The sequence below is a fragment of the Dreissena polymorpha genome, chromosome 4, assembly GCF_020536995.1.
Source record: "Dreissena polymorpha isolate Duluth1 chromosome 4, UMN_Dpol_1.0, whole genome shotgun sequence".
In the NCBI taxonomy this organism is placed as follows: Eukaryota; Metazoa; Mollusca; class Bivalvia; order Myida; family Dreissenidae; genus Dreissena; species Dreissena polymorpha.
The window spans coordinates 96,866,463-96,892,285 of NC_068358.1; the positions used below are offsets into that span (position 1 = coordinate 96,866,463).

At 34.6% G+C, this 25,823-nt stretch overlaps 1 protein-coding gene across 6 annotated transcripts in view; it reads right to left on the reverse strand.

Moving 5' to 3' along the window:
* The window catches only part of LOC127877560 (programmed cell death protein 7-like), a 29,218-nt gene extending 7,079 nt beyond the window's left edge, over window positions 1-22,139 (reverse strand). Inside the window, exons 1-9 of one of the 6 annotated variants that reach the window (XM_052423529.1) lie at window positions 21,464-22,138; window positions 20,291-20,431; window positions 17,668-17,757; window positions 14,771-14,902; window positions 11,797-11,935; window positions 11,145-11,281; window positions 9,064-9,187; window positions 6,997-7,084; window positions 4,965-5,982 (exon numbers count right to left, since the gene is read on the reverse strand). In XM_052423529.1, the coding sequence (XP_052279489.1) occupies window positions 5,847-5,982; window positions 6,997-7,084; window positions 9,064-9,187; window positions 11,145-11,281; window positions 11,797-11,935; window positions 14,771-14,902; window positions 17,668-17,757; window positions 20,291-20,431; window positions 21,464-22,117 (1,641 nt within the window). In that variant the 5' untranslated portion in view covers window positions 22,118-22,138 and the 3' untranslated portion in view covers window positions 4,965-5,846. Of the gene's footprint in view, window positions 1-4,964; window positions 5,983-6,996; window positions 7,085-9,063; window positions 9,188-11,144; window positions 11,282-11,796; window positions 11,936-14,770; window positions 14,903-17,667; window positions 17,758-20,290; window positions 20,432-20,860; window positions 20,879-21,463 lie in introns of those variants that run through there. The other 5 variants (XM_052423535.1, XM_052423533.1, XM_052423530.1 and 2 more) reach the window with 5 other exon arrangements.
* Between the last annotated feature and the right edge of the window lie 3,684 nt (window positions 22,140-25,823).

A 25,823-nucleotide genomic window follows, 5' to 3' on the forward strand; every position in this document is an offset into this window, starting at 1 on the left:
CAATAAAAGTCCCTTGGACGATCTTCTCGTGATTGCAGAAAATAACGTATTTGGGTGGACAGCAACTTTCTAAAATAATTAATCCTCATCACATGTGAATCAGAATCAAATATCTGCCAAAACAAACCAATGTAATGTACAATACTATAGCCAATTGCTGGGATACAGACAATATTGCACCCACAGGATAGTTGTGTAAGCGAAGCCCACACGGCAATATATACTTTTATCCGACAACCTGACTTTGACACTAAGTGTTTAACACTAACACAATCCGTCTGCCCGTATACCTTACGCTTTTTACGGATGTGAACTCTGGAATACATACACGCAAACGGATATTAAAAGACTTGTGGACGCACACAGGTTTTGCGTTAAACGCATACAGTGAAACTTTCTACCAGCAATGACTTTTCACTCGCAGTGTTAGATATTGAATCGCTAGAAACATGTATTGACGCAAGAAAACTTAAAATTTGACCTTTGAACAATTGGACAGTTATGCAGACTTCCTTGTAGATAGTTGGCTAAGCATGTGTTCCTGAATAGACTGACGCGATTCCTTACCAATGATTTTCAATGCCAACGATTTATTCCAAATATATTTGGGTTACGTAATAAGTATAATCTAAATGAATATCTAAATCTGTACTTGAGCAGTTAGACCTTAGTGTCACAAATGAATTGGAAGAACATTCTTCAGAGACACGTCACAAATATAACAAGAGAAGCCGGGTATTCGGAAATATGCACTCAAAGACCAGGCTTGTCCGCGAGAATGCCGAAGAACCGTAATATGTGCCTTGTGCAATCTCAAAATTCATCCAGAGTTAAAATTAGTTAATATAGCGGTACGGCGCATGTTATCAAGATTATACGCGGAACAGTGTCACAAGTGCTCAAGATGGTGTGAACATATTATTGCCCTTATAATAATCCTCACATAACAAGCATAGTGGCACTCGTCGTTAAAACTTGCGGGGTAGACTTCTACTTACAATACTGCAGTTTACCGCATATAACAAGCAGACGTATTGATGTGTCAAACGTTCCTCAACGCAGGCGCGTCAAATTTTACAATGCTTCAAACGTTATTATACCAACTTGCTCGGGCAATGTGGTTGCTTATACTTCAGATAACGTATTCTAGAATGTATGTTGGTAACATGTTACTCCGTTTGTTTCTTATGTTGCTATCAATCTTGCCGCACAACGATATTAGTACAGAATCAGTAAACAGAAGTTATTATAGAATTTCGTTTGTTTTCGTATCTAGAATGCCAGATTATTTTCGCGTAGGTTTTGATCAGCACTGGTTTGAGAATACATGTGTTTGTGCGTTATGCGTATTCTCTCATCCCCGCATGCATTGATGCACTAGGATATAACATGCGTAATGTTTATACCACATGCGTACTGTTATTTCTCCGTTACGTTGACCTCAAGATTTATTTTCCTTAACAATATCAATTTAATTCCACGCCTATAAATAATAGTTAAAAAATATGTGTATATAAGTTTGCTCTGTTTATCATGTCAATGTTTACAGTCTTGATCGCTAAAGAAGTGTAAGATATCGTACTACGTAAACATATTACTCTTATGTTTTCTTTAACAATTGTAAACTTGGATGTTATCATTTGTTCAGCTCTTCGTGTATTTTGAAGAAATAAAAATAAATACATTTGTGAAAGTAACTTCTTAATGGCATGATTAAATATAAAATTACAGTCCAGACGAGCTGTCTTATGGCAGTTTCGATCAATACCTCGAGTTGTGATCTTAACCTCTGAGGAAGAGACATGTTTTTCACACGAAATGACGCCTTCTCTTGATAATTATTAATTAAAAAATATCACGATGAAATTCAAAGCTTAAGAACATTCAAGCCTTTTTATGGCCAAATATGACCGTTAAACTAAGTGCGATCATGATCGTTGAGGTAGTGACACGGGTGTTATAGCGAAACGTCGTCTTGTGATGGTTTACATTTGTACCCAGTTAATTCATTATTATTTAACAAACTACTAGTTTAAACAGGAATTTTTAGGCTATTTATTTTTAATGTTTACACTTGATCCTAAATATTACCTCGATCTTTGAGACGAGTGTTACAAGCGACACGTCGTATTATGGTCGTATACATTTGTGGCAAGTGATGTTACACAAAATATGGCCGAGACAGAACTTCGCACATACTTGTAGAGGAGTATAAAGAATGGAATTTTAGGTGCGAAGAGTAAGAAGAATCATAAACCTATGTAGAACAGGTAATTCAACTATGAACGTTTGAGCGACAGTCCACCCTTGTCCTTTCAACCCCTCTTTAACTTAACAGTAATCACAGAGGAGTTGAACACCCAAAATGTTGAATGTATATTATAGTGTTGACACAAATAAAAATGCCATAATTTTGAGAAGTCATGACGTCTAATAAAATGTTCATTTTCTTCCTGATCTTCGATACATAAAAGTCATGAAACTGTCAAAGCGATATCCATCTTGTATTAAACGAAGAATTCAAAACACAAGTTTCGGGATCTAAAGATCAAACACAAAGAGATCAGTCTGCAAAAACTTGTCGCAGAAAAAAAAATGTCTTTCTTAGATCACTACATAGAACGATTATTCATTCAACTGAAATTTTAAGCAAGATCCACCCAGTAGCTAGACGAATTGAAAACTAGAGCTTTGTCACAGGCGTGACTATTTTTTATGTTGTCTGCACAAAACAAGAGAATCTAATTTATGGCGATTTTTAATAATTATTATGCCATTATCATTTATGGTCATTTTGACCTTTGAACTCTTGAATTCTTTCTCATGACAAGCCCTCCAATGATTGTGAACAAAATTAATCACTGCGGGGAATCACGTGATCACAAAAGAACATCGTACGCACAAAATGGCGGAAAAAGCTTGACGACGAAAATCAAGGTATTCTCATATTTTATAATATCAAAATATATAACTATGCGCAAAGTACCCGCTTAGTCGCCTTATGTACTCTGGTAATTGTCGTTTTTCTTAGATTTCTGTAGTTTTCTCAAACATTCAGGAACAATAAACAATGAAAGTTGTACATCGTCTGAACATACTTTATTTTGACGTGTTTGCTATTCAAGACGACAAACAACGAAATAAATACAACCTTTTTTGTTTGATAACATGCTTAGAATATTTCGTACAAGGTTTTGCACGTTGTTTAAACTTTTTCAGATCTGTGGCAAGGAATTTGGAAAATAGTACATCGTCTGAAGTCGAAGCGAATTTTGTTTAATCAATTTGTTCTGAAATAGTCTAAGGGAAGAAATACATGAATTATAGGTCAATAGAAGTCTTTGTATTTGTCGTTCTTAGAGGCAATGTTTATTGGTTATTTAATCAACTATTACATGATAAGTATATGATATTTCACTATATTTCATTTAAGATAACGACTATGGTTAGGAGACATTCTTGTATTTAAATTTCAAAATAACTATAGGTAATACAACTTAGTCTAAAACATTTAAGAGACATTATGACCATCATACAATTTTGAAATTCTTCACAAAGTTTTAATAAATAACACAGGTTTTTCAAATAATTGAATGTCAGTGTGAAAATCAATTATGCATTACACAACATTTATTGTTTAGTTATATTTTTTCGTACTTCAATTTTTTTATTGAAAGCCATTTAATATTCATATAATTTAAGTAATGTTCCACATTCTACTACCAAAGCAAATTGTTTTCTCTCGATAGAAAGAAATAATTAAAGGTTATTCTAAAAAAGTTATGAGCCGTACCTACACTAATGTTGGGAAAGTAGTTCCATACCATTTAATATGGAATAATCGCAGAAAATGTTGTGGATTCATTCCCTGGGTCATTTTAATCAACATAATATATACAAGTATGCCCCACCAGGCTTTTTCCGCCCTATGCTACGGATCCGAAATTCGGCCCCATTCCCAATGCAAATTTGGTTGTTTTTTTCCCAATCGAAAAAAAAAATCCCAATTTCAAAAAAAAAAAATTATATTTTTTTTTTTTAACTTAAAATATATAAGTTTATCTGATCCGGTGTAGAAAATAGAAAGTGTTGCATAATTAAATTATCTGTTTCCTTGAATTTGTTTTAAAAGCTGTAAAATATGTTAATGATTATTTAAGACTTTCCTTATTTTCCTCAAAATCCGGCGCTTCACACGATTTTTTTCACCTCAAAAAAGGCCAGGCCTTTTCCCCAAATTCAGATTAAAAAACCTGCACTTATCTCACGTTCATAATACTTTGTAAAATTTTAATAATAAGTTATCAAAATAGTCGTTATTTACCAGTTAACGGCTTCTTTGAAATATAAGAAACACTATTTACATGCGATCATTTTTCCCAATTGAGCCAATTTTGCGAATAATTTTTTTCCCAAAATGGGGGTTTTCACGACGCGAAATTCCCAAAATTCCAGTGTGGCGTATTCCCAAAATGGAGCGAAAAAAGCCTGCCCACTCGGAAGAAGCTGGATAACATTGAAGTGCACCTGTCCGTCGGGCGGTCGTATGGTTTGTATACAGACAATTTGGTCGGTATTTAGACAACTTTTTTTCTCAGAATAACTGCAAAATACTCAGACACATGATCATGCAAATGAAAAATGTGTTCAAGCATTGACAATTAATCATTTTTTACATGGTGTTTACGAATAACTTTTCCAGACAGCTGAATCCACCATATCTTGATTTTTTTTGCTGTCTGATATATAACTGTGTTTGATTGTCATCATTAAAAAGTCATGTCAGTTTGGAAGGGGGGGGGGCAAACATGGTTTACAAACATCTCTTTGTTATAATTATACAACAAAAGCAATAACGTACGTGTTATTATTATACATGAAGATGTCGCATACAAAATTATTAATAATTACAAGACTGAAAGTTAGCATGATCTTTCACTAATTAATTGAATGAGAAAACCAGCTTATGGGATACAACTGCCTTGTACTTTATTTGTAACGTTTGTGTTAACAACCAATATTTAAAAAAAGATTCACAAAATACATAAAGCATTTGCATTTATTTGATATGTAAATAAAAATAACGGAAACTTAAATAATCGTTAAAAATTGTATTCTTTCAATATTTTGGGACAAACTGTTCTTCTTATACTAATGATAAGGAACATCCTGATAAACAAATGGTCCTGCTACAAAATCATCTTCATAAATTCAACAAGTTCCAAGCCAAAGGTCAAGAAAAGTCAGACTCACATCTAAGACCATGTTTCACAGATTGCTGTAACATCATTGCCTGGAGTACTCTGCACATTTTAGGTGCTACACGACAAAAAACAGCAAATTCTGCTTGATTTCCAGACTTCAATAAAAAATGTTTGTTATTCATATTTATGTTGTACGGGCATGAACATGGACAGTTTGATCAGATAGGTTGTGTGTAAGGCTGAATTCTAGTGGATCCCTCAATGAAGTGGTAGTGAACTTCAAAACCATGTATGTAGCCTATGTAACAAAACCCAGTGGTAAGGGGTTCACCTTGTCTCAGGATTGGATACCTCAATCAAGTGGTTGATGAATGGGTGTGACTAGGTGTGTAGCCAAGTAATGTGTTATTGCACACAGTGCTTCGGCAAAGAGCTTGTCTCAGATGAGGATCCCTTCATCAAGGGGTAGAATGTAGCATAGGACAGTGTTATACCACCCATTGGTCTGCCATACAGCTGGCATCAGGTGTGGATCACTCAATCAAGTAGTTGCAGGCGTTGTAAGTGACTAGGTATGTAGCCTACAAATGTATTACACCACCCCTGGTATTGGATACAGCTGATACAGCTTGGATCCCTACATCAAGGAGTAGTGGACTTTGTGACCAGGTACGAAGCCCAGGCATGAGATGATGGATCCTCTGGGACCACCCAGTGATCTGGAATACAGCTGGCCCCTGGGGTGTCGGGCAGTGTCAGATGCATGTCCCAACCCATTCTGAAATGGAACATACCATACTTTGTCTAATTATACCAAACAAATATTTACAGTTTTATTGCAGCAGGCAATCATGTATTAGTCAGTTTTTATGATAGCTGACATACATAAACAAGAAGATTGTTTTGACAATTTCCAGGTCACGATCATTTACAACACAATATTAGTTCTTAATGGATATTTATATCAAACATCTGCAAGCTGCGTGTCAACAAATATAGTGATGATACTAAATGAGTTAACTGTACATACGCAACTGCAGTCACTAATTGATTTTTATCATCAATCAATTTGCAAATCCGAAATAAACCTCTTGTCTTGGTAATATATCACTTTAATTATCAGCCCCATAACGCGTTTTCTTGAGGGTAAGAAGGAGTGAATGCCAAAGTTCAATTTTGCAATTTTTAGGGACCCCATGAGACCGTGTAGAAATATTTTGTTAACTTACTTAGCCTGATATGATGACCTGATGACAAAGCCAATTAATTTATATATATATGGTATGTTTTGATCAAAGGAATTGTCACATTTTATGCTTTGCCAGCCTTGACATTGGTACGCTAAGTGAAAAGAGCGAAATCGACTTGACACTAGCACTATAGTAGGCACTAGGCTGACTTGGGGTCTGGGGCATGGGCCCCAAAAGTGCCAATGCCTATGGGCTTCCATCATGCTTATCAGGAAGTGATTGTATTAGTGTGAAGGGTAATATCAACTGAACATCATTCGTGTTATATTTACCTTATTTGGTTGTTATGCTATAACTGTATAGGACTACCATATTAGAGCTATAGAAAGTTAAAATGAAAGTTGAATCAATGGATTTATATTCAAATATATTGGAGTTAAGAAAAATGAATATTTAAAGGTGAAGGACATCAACTGTACAACACATGTATAATTCACTCTTTCTCACATGATCTGTTGCAAACACTTTCAAATTCACATACATATTTAATCTAACAAGCATATTAAAGCAAACCGCACATACATGACACAGTGTATATTTACCTTACAGACACCAGGTTGTCCAAGCTATGGCTGGCAGACTCATAGAACTGCTGAAAACTGTATATAGGGTCCCCTGGCTGGGCCACTTCTGGAATAAACAAGAGATGTTTGTTAAACATATACAGCTCCACTGAACTAACTTATCATGAATTGTTAATTGATTCAATTCCCAAATATTAACATAAACGAGTAATAAAAATAACTAAATGGCTTATGAAACTGGCAGGAACAGTCGTTGTTTTTAAACACTTTGTGAACAAAGATAAAATTCTTGAAGCATTTACAGCTGTCAGTACTATAATCTATCTCATAATAAGAGAATTGTCCCGATGTTTTTTTTTTATAATTTAACTCTTCTGAAGGGTTGTTTTACATGGTATTAGGGATTCCATAAATGACTACTGGTACTTAAAATAACTAATGTACCTATTAATATAATATTTCATATAACCAGTCCTTGTGACCTAGACATTTGACATGTTGAAATCAAAATCAGGTTTTGCCCATTCCTTTCAAGTAACTATCATACCAATTTGTATGGTTATAGGTCAAATCATACTGGACAGAACCAATGTTATACAGACTTACCAACCTACCAACCGACAGACCTATCAACCTGGGGACAGGAGCAAAGCCATATACCCCCACCAAAACTTGTTACAAAGGTGACCAATATCCCAAATGTGTTTATGTAGCAAATAATAATAATAAAGTTTCAGGAATTTTATGTTTTTATGTCAAAAAGAGGCATATAAAAAAGTAAACCTAAAATTGTTGCACAACAAAAAAAACCATATAAGAAACAAGAGCTCCGCTGCTGGAGAAAGATGCTGCCCCCCCCCCCCCCCCCAACAGGGCCTTCATATCCATCACTCCAATCTTTGATGACATATCAAACATACACCAATTTAACACGTAATATCACAGTGACCTTGACCTTTGAACTAGTAAACCCAATTTTAATAGGGGTCATCTACTGTCCAAAGCCAATGCACAATTGAAGTATCAAGTCAATTGGTCAATTCGTTGAGTTATTGATCGGAAACGATTTTTACACTTATTGTGACAGCTACCTTGACATCTGGCCTAGTGACCCCAATTTATAATAGGGGTCATCTACTGTCCAAGACCAATGCACATGTGAAGTATCAAGCCCATTGTTCACTTTGTTGAGTTATTTATTGAAAACGATTTTAACACTAATTATGACATTGACCTAGACCTTTGACAAAGTGACTCAAATTTCACTACGCTATCTTACGGGGTTTGCCAAACAAGCTTTCTTTTGGGGTTTGCCAAACAAGATATCTTACTGTGTTTACCAAACCAGCTATCTTACTGGGTTTGCCAAACAAGCTATCTTAATGGGTTTGCCAAACAAGCTATCTTACCGGGTTAGCAAAACATGCTATCTTACAGGGTTTGCAAAACAAGCTCTCGTAATTGGTTTGCAAAACCAGCTATCTTATAGGGTTTGCAAAACAAGTTATTTTACTGGGTTTGCCAATCAAGCTATCTTACTGGGTTTGACAAACAAGCTATCTTACAGGGTTTGCAAAACAAGCTATCTTACAGGGTTGCCAAACAAGCTATAATTATGGGTTTGCAAAACATGCTCTCTTAATGGGTTTGCCAAACAAGCTACCTTATGGGTAGTGCAAAACATGCTATCTTACTGGGTTGTCAAACAAGCTATCTTAATGGGTTTGCCAATCAAGCAATCTTATGGGGTTTGCAAAAAAAAAGCTATCTTTCTGGGTTTTACACACATGCTATCTAACAGGGTTTGCAAAACAAGCTATCTTAATGGGTTTGCTAAACAAGTTATCTTACTGTCTTTGCCAAACAAGTTCCTGAGCAGTTTGTTGTGTTTTATTGTACTGGGTTTTTCCTGAGCCGTGTGTTGTTTCATATCTTGCTGGATTTGCTAAACAAGTTCCTAAGCTGTGTGTCGTGTTATATCTTTCTGGGTTTGCCAAACAAGCTATCATACTGGGTAATGCAAACAAGTTTCTGAGGTTTGGTATTTTTTATATTTTACTGGGTTTGCCAAACAAGCTATCTTACTGGGTTTGCCAAACAATTTTCTGTGCTGTATTGTGTGTTCACGCTCAAGTGCCTCTGCCCTTCTCTGCCGTGTCTGCGCATCCTCCTTCTCTTTGGTCTCCTTTTGCTCCTTCTCTAACAGAACCTAGTCAAACAATATCCAATGTGTTCCTACAATTTGTATGTATATGAGCCTTACTATACAATATGGGATTTAATTGTGTCTTGTTCTGAGAAAATTGGGCTTAATGCAGTCCACACAGGCTAATCAGGGACGACACTTTCCACTTTTATGGTATTACTAGTTTCAAGGAAGTCCCTCCTTGCCGAAAATCAAGTTTAGGCGGAAAGTGTCGTCCCTGATTAGCCTGTGCGGACTGCACAGGGTAATCTGGGATGACACTTTACGCACATGCATTATGCCCAGTTTTCTCAGAACGCGGCTCAATTGATGTGCAAAAAGTATCGCCACGACACTCTGCCGCTTGTGTAAAAAAATCATTTAAAGGTAGACTTTTCTGATGGAAAATCCAGTTTGAGCAGAAAGTGTGTTCCCAGATTGGACTGTGCTGACTTCACGGGTTAGTCTAGGACAGCACTTTATGCACTTGAATTAAGCCCTGTTTTCCTAGAGCAAGGTTCATATTTATTTTCATAAATAAAGACCAGTGTCAGCATGTTCTTTAATCAGCTGTGCAAACATACGCTGCATATAATAATCGATTAAATTCAGGTCATACATTCAATACAGCCTGGGGTAGATGGAAAGAATACCAGACATTAGAAAATGTCACATTATATACCAAATGGTAATACCTAATTGTATATTCATTGCAGCTGAAGATCCTGACAGAATGCACATGTCCATAGCCGATGCATACCAAGTTTCATCAATTATGATTACTAGTGTTTGAGATCCCTCCAAGGACACAACTACCAGACTTACAACAAATACAATTATTTTATTACATATCACCATAAATTCAATAACAATAAAACAAGAAAGACAAAAGAGTGACATTATTCTTTGCAATTTTGGGCAGCATACCAATCACTTAATTCAACGATGAACTGACAAATGTAACAAACAAATTTGTAGAATTAATATCTTCTGCAAAATAAACTTTTTTTATCGGTGCAAATGCCTTGATATACAGTAGATTCATTAAGTGTAGGGTAATAATTTAATAGTAATAATAAAGTGTATGGTAATTGTTTGTATGTATTGCAATTATCCTCATTAATATCTTCACACCCATGAAGTTTATGTCGAAATCTTGTAGCATATCTGAGATATAGCCTTGAAAAGTTACATCATACAACAATAACAAAGGGCAAAAATTCTTAGTTAAGAAAGTGCAGGGTTATGGTTTTTGTGCATGACACTTCTTCCTATTGATTTCTACACACTCATGAAGTTTACTCTCGAAATGTTGCATCATATCTGTGATATAGCACTAAAAAGTTCCATCATACAAAAACAAAGAGAAATAACTCTTCTTTAAGCACATATAGTTTATAGTTCTTAAGCAAGGCCTTTTTTTCAATTGATTTCTTCACACCCATAACTTTCTTGTTTAAATCTTGTATCATAACTGAGATATAGCCTTGAAAAGTTCCATCATATAAAGACAACAAAAGGCAATGACTTTTATTTGAGAAAGTGAATGGTTATGGTTCTTAAGAATGGCAATTGTCCCTATTAACATCAATGCACCCATGAAGTTTCATAATTAAAATTGTGCATGGTATCCAAGATATAGTCCTGACAAAATTCATCACACACAAAATAAAAAAGGGCAATAACTTATTAAAGAAAGTGTAGGGTTATAGTTCTTGTGCATTGCACTTCTCCTCATTAATATATCTAGACACCTATGTTTCATGTTGATATCTTATATAGTTTCTGAGATTTGGCCCTAAAAGTTTTGTGACACATGGACGGACTGACGGACGGACATACTAATGGACAGACCAATTCTATATCCCTATGTGTTTGGGGTGGGATAATCATTTAAAACCTCTCATTTCGTATGGTAATAAAAAAGCTTCTTTTGTTTCCCATGTTTTATATATTGCAAATTCCTATTTGTCTGGGTTACCTTTAGTGTGGATTCTTCTGCTTTATAAATGTTCATCTGTTTGTCAAGCAGCTCCTTCAGACTTGAAATCTTATTCTCAAACACCTGGTTCCTGGCTCCAATACTTCCTGTCCCTGCATAAATGCTGGACAGCACACCTGACAGGACACCCAATATGACTCAGCAATATTTAACAAACATCTGTTTCCTGGCTCAAATGCTGCTTGTCCATTCATTCATGATCAGCAGCATTCCCGACAGGGAACCAAACATGACTTAGCTGGGCCCTGCATAAATGCTAGAGAGTTCATCTATCAGGGAATCACACGTTAATAAAAGAAATCAAATGAGAAAAAAATAACAGTTACTTGTTTCATGTGGTGTTGATTTCATCAACAAAATACATACCTTAATCAAATACAGATATGCCATATACTGCAGTAGTTTGAATACCCAATCCCCAGCTTAGTATTTGTTCTTGGATTGATATTCAATTCTGTTTTAATACCCAATTCCCAGATTGGTATACGAACTTGGTTTGCTATACACAATAGTTTTCACACCCAGAATTCCTTATTTCAATCATTCACTATTTGCTTAATCTGAATACCCGCTAGGATAAGCTATTTATAAAAATATCAATACCCAGCTTAAGCATTGCCTGATTACCCACCCTGTCTCTCCAGCCTGTCTGTCCTCAGCCTGCGCAGTTTTGACAGACTGTCCAATAGCTGCTGATAGCGACCCGTCTCTGAGAGTTTTTTACGCACCTGACCCAGGATCATGTCTGCCTCCTTATCCATATCTTCTTCCTGAACAAAATATATGGCTTGATTGTTTCGTTAACTTTAATGTAAGGGGCGTGATTTTTGCTCCTTTAATTCTTCCTTATTGATGACCTCATTTCTCTAAAAATATTTCTTCACCTTATACAAGACATAAAAACAAGAGGACCAAAGACCTTGAGGAGCCAGCGTTCAAAAGGTTTCACAATAAACATAATATAGAAAACTGCCCCAACTTGCTACATTGTACAGCCACTTTTTTTACCAAACACATTAATTATGTTTCTCCATATGTTGGTCAAAAATATAGCTTCTAGAGTTCAAATTGATTTATTTTAGCCACATACCTACAACTGCCCCACCTTATGAAGGCCATGGTTTTCAATCGACGGAGAAATCATCAGAACAACATTAATGTTATAAGCCAGTTTCATAAAGGTAGTGAAAGCAAAAAAAAAGAGAATTTTCTTTTACTTGACTTTATGCCTTAATTTTGACCCCAAGTGACCGTTTTAAATTTAGCTGAGAAAGTATTAAGAAAAATGTTCCGCAGGTTTATTTCTTACCATTTTGTGATGACATATGCACTGAATTAGGAATTATGTTGTCAATTTACGTAAAATTGGTGAAAAGTATAATTGCTTGTTTTATAACTTCTGAAAACTTCTTGATAAAACAGAAAATGTTAATAACAAATATATTTTTTTAAATGAATATTACAACTTCAATCTCTTTCTATTTACATACTAGACAGATTTATATCAAAACACCTTAAAGTAATTGCATTAATTTGGACAGAATTTGGGGAAAAAGATACTTTTTGCGATTGAGAACTATACTAAAAATCTGAAATAAAATCAGCAAAATTATCCCTGTCCTGGAATAATTTCATGACAAAATATTAACTGGTGTATAGCGTGTTACAGGCTATTCCATGGATGACCACGTGACCTGGTTTTTGACCCAACATGACCCACTTTCAATTAGGCCGAGATATGATTGGCACAAATTAATTGACAATGTTTCATAAGTATTCAGCAATAAATGTGGTCTCTATATTGTTTTTTAACAAAAAATTACACACAAAAATTGGTAAGGGCAATATGGTTAGGTTAATGGATTATCCATAAACATTATTTTTGTAAGGATGACCCAAATAAACAGAGGCAATTATTCAAGTGGCATAGCAAGGGTAATACCACCACAATATTGGCCGTTATTAAAACCATATTAAGTTTTTGTGTTAAGGTAGATTATTCTAGCTGGTTTTATCGTGACTTACTCAGGATTTGTACTCATGCCTCCAAAAATTGTCTACTTCAACTAAAATTATACTGCACAACAGTGCTTTTATCAATATGTGTCCACGCATTTGGTGGTAATTCAGTACATTTCATTCATCAAGATTTAACTTATAATACAGATTCTCCCCTGCACGCAAAAAGTTTTTGAGGGGACAATTTTTATAATTATTTTATAATTATTTAAATTAGTATTGTTTAGCTTTTATACAAAATGAGACATGGGTTTTAAGCAGCTCTATTTCTCATATACCGATTAATACCATAGGTATGTGCAGGTCAAGGCCATCCTGCTCCATACCTTACAAAAGATTATGTGTTAGTAGTACAAAATTAATATCTTGAGGGTTAATAAAGATTAAATATATGGAATACACAAATTAAAAAAAGTGTTAAGAAAAAAAAAGCATGTCACATGTGTACTAAAAATATATTTAGTTGTACATATTTTGTTACAGTGAATTATATTGGCTTGGGTTCATTCTATGAGTATTCTTACAACTGACCAATTAGGGAATTCATTATTTTGATGAGTTGTCTCCTTTTGGATTTCCCATGATAAAAGTAGGCTTCCATTAAGTCCTGGAACATTTGGGATTTTGTTTGTTTACACATAAAAAAATACTTTTAAATTTCAAGAAGCAATATATTGATAGGTTTCATTTTTTCCATACAAATTCCAAGAATCATGTCCAGGCAAGAGAGTGTAGGCATATTAACATGATTTATATTCAATACGTTCGAAACGTTGAACAATTTTTTGGATGTGCTCACAACCCCAGAAAAGATGAGTTAAAGTTTCCTTATATTTATTACAAAAAGTACATTTATTATCATCAACAATTTTCATTTTATAAAAGAGATATTTAGTACCTAAAATTCTATGTATTATTCTAGTATGTAACCATTGTATGTAAGTATCTCTGGTTATTTTAAAAACAAAGCTGTGCACATACTTCCAGTCAATATTATTTAATATTGCATTCCATTTTACTTCACTTGAAGGTTTTTCAGTATTTGAAATAAGAGTTTCATATACAAGTTTATTTTGTTTCTGGGCAAAAACAAATTTTAGGAAACAAGAAATATAAGCTCCATCATTGGATGTTGCTTTTACAGATGCAAAACCTGAGTTTTTAATGAACTTTGCTACAGATCATTTTAGACCTTCGTAAAATAGAAAATTGATATTTTTACCTGTACAAGCTTCAATTTCTTGCTTAGACTTAAATTGTCCAGAGGTACATAATATGTCTCTTATAAATCTTATGCCACGTTCATACATACTAAAAGATTATCTTAGTTTTTAAAATATACAGTGTTAACTGTAAATATGCATCATTAAATGATTCTTATGACCATTTTGTAAGAATCTGGGATTGTTTATTCATTCTGACAATTGATTGTCGAATGTAAAAAAATATTGTTGCCAGCTTACAAAAATGGCATAAGTGCTTATGTGTATACAAAAAAGGTACATATAAGTCTGTTTGTATCATTCAATTGATAAACCATAAGCACTTTTTATATGAAAATTGCAAATTAGAGTGTTTTTACAAACCTGTTTCTTAGCTCTCTGTTGCTCCACAATTTTCTGCATGTCTTTGTCAATCTTTGCATGAAGTTCATCACGGGAAGATAACTCTTTCTGCTTTGCCAAGTACTCTTTTTTGTGGAGTTGCTTTCTCCTGGCCTAAGCAAAAATATCATAATTAAATGAAATTCTTAAAATGTAAAACAACACAAACCAGGTTACTAAAATTCTTCTGTTAAAAAGCAAAGCCTACCTTCAAATCAGTAACTAATTGCTAAAAATACTACATGGTGCTCTTTTAAAATTAAACTAGAAAATAGATATAAAATGAAAAATCCTCATTTTTTATTTGTGTTCCTTTAAAACACGCATCTGAAATCAACAACCGGACAAGTGTAGGTCCGATACATGTACTTACCATTAAGCCATATTGCATATATATATATGAAATATCAAACTATGCAACTGAGTGTACAAAACACTGAAAAATTCTTACAATCAGTATCACAATGTCATAAATGATTTGATGGGTGCCCTAGCAAAATGCTCAAAAATAGTATGGTCAAAAACATGTTCACTTAGGTTTGTAATAATTGAATCAATATGTACATATTCTGTAAAGACATAGGCATGAAGGGCTTTTCATACTTAACGGCTGTTTCTCAGAATCAATTATGGACATTGGATTGCATGATTAAATAATTTAAAAGTTAAACAATTCAGCCCGCAAACAGATGGAACTTTCTTAAGTTCTGTGAAAAAAAAAACACTCTTGTTCCTTTATCAGAGATTGAAAAAGGCTCATTACTTTGGGTGATTATGTAATGTTCAATAAGATATTAAGCCCACAAGCATGATAAATATGGGCCGTGCTCTGTCGTTGTTTTTTTTTAATATCCGTGCTCCCGGATTGAAGATTACTAGGTTCCCACAGGCTAATCAGGGGCGACACTTTCCACTGAAACTGGAGTTTTGCTAAGAAGAGACTTTCTTTAAATAGAATATATCAAACGGAAGGTGACGTCCCCGATCTGGGACGACACTTTTCGCACATGCATTAAACCCCCTTTTCACAGAGCACGGCCCATATTTATAGTGAGCTTTAGAAAATGCTGTCTGCTTACTGACAGACATTTGCAAACTATAAGCCAAATAAACCTAGTAATCTTCAATCAGGGAGCAAGGATATTTACAACAAGATGTGTTTGTGAAACACAATGTCCCCCTATATGATGTTTGACCTTGAAGGATGACCTTGACCGTGACCCTTCACCACTCAAAATGTGCAGCTCCATGAGATACACATGCATGTCAAATATAAAATTGCTAGCTTCAATATTGCAGAAGTTACATTACATGAGAAAATTTGACCCATATATTTGACCTAGAAGGATGACCTTGACCTTTCACCACTCAAAGTGTGCAGCTCCATGAGATACACATGCATGCCAAATATCAAGTTGCTATCTTCAATATTGCAAAAGTATACTTCAACACTGATATTTCGAAGTCATCGGGACCGTTAAAAAAACTTCGGATTAATGATAATTCGAAATAAACATTTGACAGAAGAAGACGTCTTTGATTCTCTAAAAATAAAACGCTATGGACTTCGCATGGTTCGGTTACACGCTACTATTAATAATTGTTTTACTTAAAAACGTAAACTAGTCAGATAGCAATAGATTGCTTCTAACGGAGGAATAAAACGATTATTTTTCTTCTTTTTTATTTTCCTCTAATTACAGAACATATAAAATGGAATCAATAGCACAAAGTATCAGAACCTTGTTAGAGCCATTTTGACAGTGTGTTTGCTGGAACACCAAATTCTCTGCTATTTGCTACGCGCAGACGACAAAGTGTAATTATCGGCTTTAGACAAAGGTGTGAACTTACGCTTTGTGTTTTGCAGTTTTGACTTCGGATTAAAGATTGATAATTAGGTGCGAATTTTATTGTTGGGACCAAAAGAATCACTTCGAATTAACGATTTCTTCGGTTTAACGAAGTTCGGATTAACAATGAAATTTTACATTAAACAAAGAAGAACCAAAATCGGGACCCGAAAAATACTTCGAAATAACAGTGACTTCGGATTATCGGTGTTCGAAATAACAGTGTTGAAGTGTATTCATAAAATGAGCGATTTTGGCTACATATATTTGACCTCTGACCTTGAAGGATGACCTTGACCTTTCACCACTCAAAATGTGCAGCTCCATGAGATACACATGCATGCCAAATATCAAGTTGCTATATTCAATATAGCAAAAGTTATTGCAAAATGTTAAAGTTGGCGCAAACCAACCAACAGACCAACCAACCAACCAACAAACAGACCAACAGACAGGGCAAAAACAATATGTCCCCCACTACTATAGTGAGGGACATAAAAATATTTATAGTTCTGTTTTAACACAAGTGGCATATTCATGTACATGTAAGGTTCTTTAATAGGATACATGTAAAGGATATGAGAATGCCTCATATGATTTGCTGCACAATACATGTGTATTGGCATTGTTCCTGCAACCTGCCCCCACTGAAATCAACATCATTCAAGGTAATTACATGTGGATCAGCGAACATTATAAATAGAATATATAATATTAATTACAGCAAATAAACAATATTGTTAAAGACTTTAGAATATAAAACATATTAATTACAGCAAATAAACAATATTGTTAAAGACTTTATGTCTCAAAAAGGGTTGATGATCTCTTTATAAATTTTTATATTTGTACGTATACATTTAATTATTGTATTAGTCAACACACATGTTTTTACCAAAATGAAAAAAAAAATGTTTTATATCTTCAGTCTACATCTTTTACACTAAATGAAACAATTGTATAGTGTGTTGTTTTTTTAAGTAAGAATACTTTTAGAAAGATATTAATAAACATTGTATTTCTCACCCTTTTCTTTCTACGCTGTTCCACTAGTTTTTGTAATTGCTTAACTGTGGTCTCTTTCGTCAACTCGTTTTGCAGCTTTTCAACATCTAACTATGCAATGAGAACATAATACATTTATACATTTATGATTGCATCTTTTTATTATTCAAGAATGTGTGTTGGTCAAATTAACAATGCATATAATGCCTAAACTGATATACCTCATACTTCTTAGACAAGACCTGCTTTGTGAAGCACAATGCCCCCTACTGCACTTTAAAGCCACACAGCAGCTATATACTAATTGAAAACGTCATGACGAAATTAGTGTCCATTGATATTTGACAAAATTATAGGCCATGGAAAGTATCTGAAAGCATTTTGAAAAAATGTGTTATTTTAAAGAAAATGTAAGTCTTAGGCCCATTACTTCGCCAAAAATCAATGGCCTGCAACGAAACTCACACTTCAACTCTAAGTCATGATGGTAGACACACCGAAACTCAGTAAAATATCTTAGTGTTTTGTAAAAAAAAAGAGTGAACATTTCTAAATCCAAGGCCCATAACTTCCTGAAAAATCAATGACCCAGAACAAAACTCACACATCATCTTAAAGTCATGTAGGTAGACTCACACACCAAGTACACTGTAACTCCAATATAGTGCGGTCCGTTATAACGCTTTGTGCAATATAACGCGGGGGGTGCTCAGATCCCGTTTTTTCTCCAACCTTCCATTTCTGATTCAAATCAATGTTATGCAACTTCATGTATTTTCAGAAAATTCAAAGAAGCCGGCGATAACAGCGTGATTGCTTTATCCGTCCGTTTAACTGATTTTAATCAATTAGAGGTTAAATGACACTCTACAGCTAATTAGTGTTAATCTGTTGTGTAATGTCAATAAAGGTGTGAAAACTCGCGAGTCCGTGTTTATAACACGTATTCCGTATCAGAGCGGTTCGGTGCACTAATTTCAATAAGGCAAGTGGAAGCGGAATATTTATCAAATTAAAGTTATTTCAAACGATTACCTGTTGATGTTTTGTATTTATCGTGTATTGTATTTCATTGAATAAACTAGGGATGTGTAAGTGTGTTATCGTTTATCATTTGCTATACATGCTTGATAAATAAAAAGATCTTTGTGTATGTTTAATGTTACAGTACGTATACGAAAAATAAATTAAAAAATCCTAACGATTTATTTACATGCTACTTAAGCAGTGTAATAGTTAACAGAGATGCACTTAAATTTTTGCCCGTTATCAGAAAGTCCACGGAAAGCACGTTTTTTACATGCTGCGCAATAATACATTTCTTTGTACATGTATTGTATTGCATTCAATCTAAATTTAGATTCGCTTTTCCAATGTAAGCTGTGTCCCATAATGCACTGTACTATTTTTTTTCTGAAAAATGGCATAGGCACATGAATTTGTTTATGAAATTTGTAAACATATTTCCTGTCATAAATGTTTAACATTACTTTTTCGCAAGTGATGTTGTAATTATATTGGATTATCGGATAAATGTGCACATTAGAAAAGCGGTATGTATACTGTTATTGTTTGATTCGGTTTATGTGCGTGTATTTGCGGATGACAACACTGCATAACAATACACAGGACCTATAATATAGGCTATACTTCCCCTTTTTTTATCGCCCACTTCAATAAATAAGCTCAAAACTTATAACGCTGTCCGTTTATAAAGCTGTTGCTTGGCTTGGACCCCGTCATCCGCGTTATAATGGAGTTACAGTGTATCAGTTTAATATCGGAAAGCGTTTTGGAAAAATGTCTGGAAATGGAATGTTGGACGAACAGAAGGACGGAAAGTCTGACTGCTATATGCCAACCTTCTGTGGGCATAAAAACGGAATACAAGCACAGTATCACAATGTATTCTTTTTCATGGAAGGTTTTAAAGTGTGTTGTTTTTGAGCCAATTTTGATTGTTTGTTTTCAAAATGAAGAAAGAAAAATAAGAAAATGAAATGGTAAGTACACTACCAGGTAAATGTCAAACACAGATATGTTCATTTACTCTTATCAAAACAATGAACCACTCACCAAAGCTCATGATTAAAGTAAACTAAGCCGCACTAAGAAGCATTGTTATTGCAATATATGGCCTCTCCATTGGGTCTCGCACTCCATCCATTGATGTCCTATATAAACATCTTAATTTTAAATGTTAAAATGCACTGTTTTCTCATCATCTGTGTATTGATCCCCTGCTGATCAGTGTCCCTGTTACAGCGTACTGTGACCACAGCAGGGTGCCAGTACACAGTGATGCCATAAAGAGGGTTTTAGAATTGTGGGGGCGGTCAAACTTGAGCTTCAATCAATCTAAAAACCTGTATTAAACACTAACCTAATATTCATTGTAGTTAATGAACACATTTTAAGAAACATACTTAAAATACTGGAATATTTCATTTTTTCTGTTTCTCATAATTTATCTTAGAAATTACAGGCAGGAAACCATGCCATAACCAATATAAAACTTAACTAGTTTCCTATTTCAAGTGAAAAGACAGCCAGACGGTCAGATATAAGCACAAAGTGTGACAACATGAAGTTGTATTCATTACCGGTACTCATGTTGAGAGAGGCAAACCTCACATACAAGTACCTTGATTTTCATCACCTCCTTCAACTTCTGATCCCAAATGCTGGAGTCTTCATTTTTCATTGTTTCAAGAAGTTGTCTATTTTTCTGCAGTCTGGCAAGTTGAACGATTAGCTCTCTTGTTTTTGTTTGTGCATCACTTATCTGCCATGAAGAAAAACATAAATTTTACAGTCATTATTTAAAAAAAAATAATAACAACACATTTTTCCCCAACTGACTGTTGCATTCTGATAAGATCATCAGCCAATAGAACCTGTCATTTGAATACCAACAGACAGCCTGTGAATGCAATGCTTTTATTAGTCTGATGACTACACAGTTACATAGGACTGCTAATTATGATGTATGCACCATTGTTTGTAAACAGCAATTAATTAACTGATGAATGTGGTTCAGGGGATGACATTTCTCATTCATTTACCGGTATTAACAAGAAAGAAAACACAGAAAAATGATGCACAATTAAAGTTCACATGTGTGATGATACAGGGGTTTTCCTAGCTACTTTGGGAAAAGGAGTCTAGTCAAATAAGGATTGTTCAAGTCTATAACATGGCAATTTGGACTCACATTTGTGCCCTCACATTAAACTCCTAAGCTGGGACAAATGGGACTTGTGCTGACATTGGGTGCACTTGGCATTCTGTCATGAGAAAAGAGCTTTGCTTCGCAATGTCGAGTTCCGTTGCAGTCATTGTTGCTAAATAAAGTTTTCTTGAATAGTTTATAATTGTTTACTTGTTCAAATGTTCATATTATTTGTTCGCCAAAAATGTTTAAAAATTTTACTTATCATCTTAATATGTTTTTATTTTTGTGAGTACAGCATAGTTTTTGTTTATGAATTTTGTTGCATTTGTTAATCGTTATAAAATGATTTAAATTATACACACACACAAAACCAAACAAGTTCGCGTTAAAACTTGTATGTTATGTATATTTTGTTAACATGTTGTGTTATAATTTTTATTTTATTGTTTATTAACAATCAACAGTTCATGATATTGCCGAATATAAAACAGCTTTTACCATTTTCCCAACATGAAGACCTCGCAATGAGAATTTTCCCATTTCAGGGGGCTTCGCACAAAATTTTCCCAGTTGGGCCGCCTTCTTCCAGTACCTTTCCAAATTGGGCAAAAAAAATTGCTGGTTACTAGTAAGTTTACTTACAGTAATGGTCCTATCACTTGATGCAGCATTTTTCTGGACCCTACTGGCAACCCATCTGTTCAGCCAGGCCTGGTCTTTATGCTTTTCTTCAAATTCTTTGTCAGTGGCATCACTGATGCATGGGTGTGTCATGATTCCTGTCTCTTGGCGATGAGACACATCCTTATGTTTAGATTGAAACTTGTTTTGTATGAATGCATTTGTCTGGTGTTCATTGTGAACCTCTCTGTCATTAAAACCTGGAGGTGGAAAACGCATCTGATCCGAAATAACTGAAGGTGAATTTAACGACGTTTGTGGTGGAGGGGCATTTAGTCTGTGAGACATAATCCCCAAATTATTGCCAGGTTGCTGAACATGTGGAGGCGGAAACTGTGAACGAATACTACCAACTTCCATTGGTCCAGAAAATATAAGAGCTGGACGTGCAGGAGACTGATTTTGGTCAAATGATTTTAAGTTATTTGTAACATTCTGGTCGTAAAAAGCCCCTTGGAGCCCAGTTTGCCCAACAAATCTTGGTGATTCTTGGCGAAAGTGGGGATTTGGAGGAAGGTGGGAATTAGTTCTCCATGGACGATTTTGTGGGTAAGGGGCGACATTTGCATTTGGGCGAAAACCTCTGTTCGGTGGGAAACGCACGGGCGCCGCCATTTTCAGTAAATCGCCTACTTCTTTGTCGATTTTATGCGATACGTTAACCGATTATCAAAGCGTAGGCTAAAATGCAGTAATAATTCCAATTTCTTAGCAAAGTTGCCGTTTGCTGTTCTCCCTTCTATTTCTATTATTTGCTCCATGAATGGACTATCAATAAAAAATACATTATGCTGTTGGTGGTATGAAATTTTATCCTTCGTGACTGTAAAACACAAAATTAAAGTTTATTTAAGCGCATTTGGCCATGCACATTGGTTGTTGATCCGCATTTATTCAAAGAAATCTATATATAATATCTGAAGTCATCTCTTAAACTCTTTGTCAAGTGAGAGACTCAGTGAATAACTGTTACTTTTACTAAAATTTTAAAGACTATTGAAAGGTGTGAAAGGGCCTTACAGTCGACCTGAAAACACAAAGCCATGCTCATATTTTGGAAATATATGTATTATGTTTCTCAGCGCGAGTCCCTGAAAAGTGTCTGCGCATATTATTATAATAAGTGCGTTGACAACATTCATCATACATGTGTTTTTTGAGATTGTCGCACGAACTTGATACTTTACCCCTTTCTTGTCAAATAAATTTGTTCCTTTATTAACGATAATTACTATTAGTACACCCACACTATATTCGACGAGATATGTTGAGTAAAACATCACTTCAATAACGTTCGATTGGTCATTGTCGGTTCGGGTACTACTTACATGTACCCCGGGTATGATAAATATACTAAAACGTACCGGGGAAATTTAACGCTAAATCGGTCGTTGTCGGCTATTTGTTTAATTAATTATATTCACATTAATTATATTCACATTTTATTCGGGTACAGTCTTATATCGACCGGCTACGTTTAAGTATATTTACCGTACCCGGGGTCCATGTAAGTATACTTAAAGGGATCTTTTCACGCTTTGGTAAATTGACAAAATTGAAAAAAGTTGTTTCAGATTCGCAAATTTTCGTTTTAGTTATGATATTTGTGAGGAAACAGTAATACTAAACATTTACCATGGTCTAATAGAGCCATTATATGCATCTTTTGACGATTTTAAAACCTAAAAATTATAAAGCGTTGCAACGCGAAACGATTGAATAATTTGGAGAGTTCTGTTTTTGTCGTTAAATTTTGTGAAACTACGAAGATTGCTTATATAAGGTATAAAATACGTTCAGCATGTGTACCAGGTCGAACCTCAAAGACCTCGTGAAGAGGCCGGTAGGACCTGTAAATAAACTCTGATTAAAAAAAAACAAAAAAAAACAACAGCATGTGTACTCGGCGGAATAGCTCAGTAGGCTAAAGCGTTTTTACTTCAGGACTCTGGCAGGACTCCAGGGGTCACTGGTTCGAAACCTGGTCCGGGCAATGTTCTTTTCCTTTTTTTAATTTTATTCTTGATTTTTTACTGGAGCTTTTACGATCCAATGTTTAAATTTATCGATATAAAGCATTTAATGAATAAGTTAAAAAATACCAAAATCTGTGTAAAGGCCCCTTTAAGAATAAGAGTACCCGGGGTACATTTTACGTAGTACCCGAGCCAACAATGACCAATCGAGCTTTAATAACCGGGCGGTATAAGTGCTATGTATAATAGTGTAAGTGTGAATTACTTGTTTACTAAACGACTATCATACGATATTGCTATAAAGAAAAATACGTATTTAAATGATCTTAAATAGTCGCACGAATATTTATTTAAAAGGGGGATCGACAGTTAATTTAAAATTGGTATTTTTACAATAACACGTTTCCATTAATCGATTTTGAATTATTTAAATGTTAAGAAAACAGAAATGTCCAGAAAGAACTTGTTAAAGTCAGCAATAACGAAATATCCAGAACGCATTGAATACATTAGCATCGCTCTAGGAAACGATACTTTATGCATTCGCCTTTAGTGTCATCCCAGATTAGCCCGTGCAATCTGCAAAGGATAATTGAGGACGACACTTTTCACTTTAATGGTATTGTTCGTTTACATGTATCTCTTGTTAGCAACATTCCCGTATATGCGGTAAGTGTCGTCCCTGATTGGCCGGCGCGGATTGCACAGGCTTATCTGGGACACTGTACGCACATGCATAAAGCCTCGTTTTCCCAGAGCGAGACTCATTTCTATTTTCTTTGTGATTTTTCCAAGTTAAAGAAAAATGCTATTAGATTGATAAAAAACACGAAGGCGTTTAGTTTCTTATGATTTTTTTCATACGTTTTACAAATCTGCTGAATTGAATTTTTTTTCCGAAAATGTCGCCGTAGAACGCCAACTGTTTAATTTCCATAGATTTACACGCACTTGCGATTACCCATGCATTAGATTTGTTTTATCATTTAATATTTTTTACGAATCACCTCCTATTGTATGACGACAATATATTTTCTTGATCCGGTGATACCATTTTCGAAATCAAATGTTGTAACGCATTAAAACAGCCGTATTCTTTATATATAGAGGCATAATACAAAGTAATACTTAGATTCAGAAGTATTTGCGCTTCGTGATAGATAAAGCGAAAAGTCAATCCGTATTTGAGGTTATCTAAACTTTAAGATAAATAAACGTTCGAGTGGTTTAAGTGAGGAACATGCTCAAACTGCACCCATTTTTATTATATTAAGAGCTATGTTGCACTGCTTTTGACAACGTTTATCTTTAATATTATTTGTTTTGCACTAAGATGGCTTTATATAAGGTATTTATTAATTCCTGAATGCTAACAGCATTGTGTGTATTCATTTCGTGTACATTGTTGAACAAAAAATGTAAACTGAATGTTTTAAAGTTGGTTTATTACATCAAATCCTCACATATAAGACACATTGATTGAAATTAATCATAAATAGTAATGAACACTGCGTGGAGTTATTATCGGAACGAGTAAACGATGGTGAAAGGCTTAAATGTAAACATATTTTCAAATTCAATTTTTGAAATATTTGAATGATCGCATTCGTCAAACTCATATGGCTCAAAGAAAAATCAGAAATAACATGAATCACCATGAAATGTTACATAATTTCAATTTAGCTTTGAATTTCAATGGCTTGTCAGAAGAGTTGATTTGTCCTTCTGAACAATTCCTTGTTGTTCATTGTCTGAACGAACTTTCTGTCGGTAGTCCTGTGTTAAGCTTTTGTTAATCGTGTACTTTAACGTTTAACTGGCAAATACACAGTGTCCAATAAATGACAAGTCAACTCATTACAATACTCTCACTTGTTACAACACGCTCTGTCCTGTAGCATGGTTTTATAGGGGCCTTTTAACAGATTTTGGCATGTTTTGAAGTTTGCCATTAAATGCTTTATATTGATAATGTTAACATTGGAGATAAAAAGCTCCAGTAAAAAATCAAGAATAAAATTTAAAAAAAAGCAAAAAAAGGTAACCCTCAGCAGGGCTCAAACCACTGACCCCTGGAGTCCTGGAGTAAAAAGTCTACCATTTAGACCACCCGACCATCCTTCCAGGTCAATGCCAGGTGTATTTCATACTTTATATAAACATTCCTCGTAGCTTCACAAAACATAACGACAACAACAGAACTCTCCAAATTATTTATTCGTTTCGCGTTGCAACGCTTTATAATTTTCGGTTTTTTAAATCGTCAAAAGATGCAAATAATGGCTATTTTAGAGCATGGTAAATGTTCGATATTACTGTTTCCTCACAAATATCATAACTAAAAC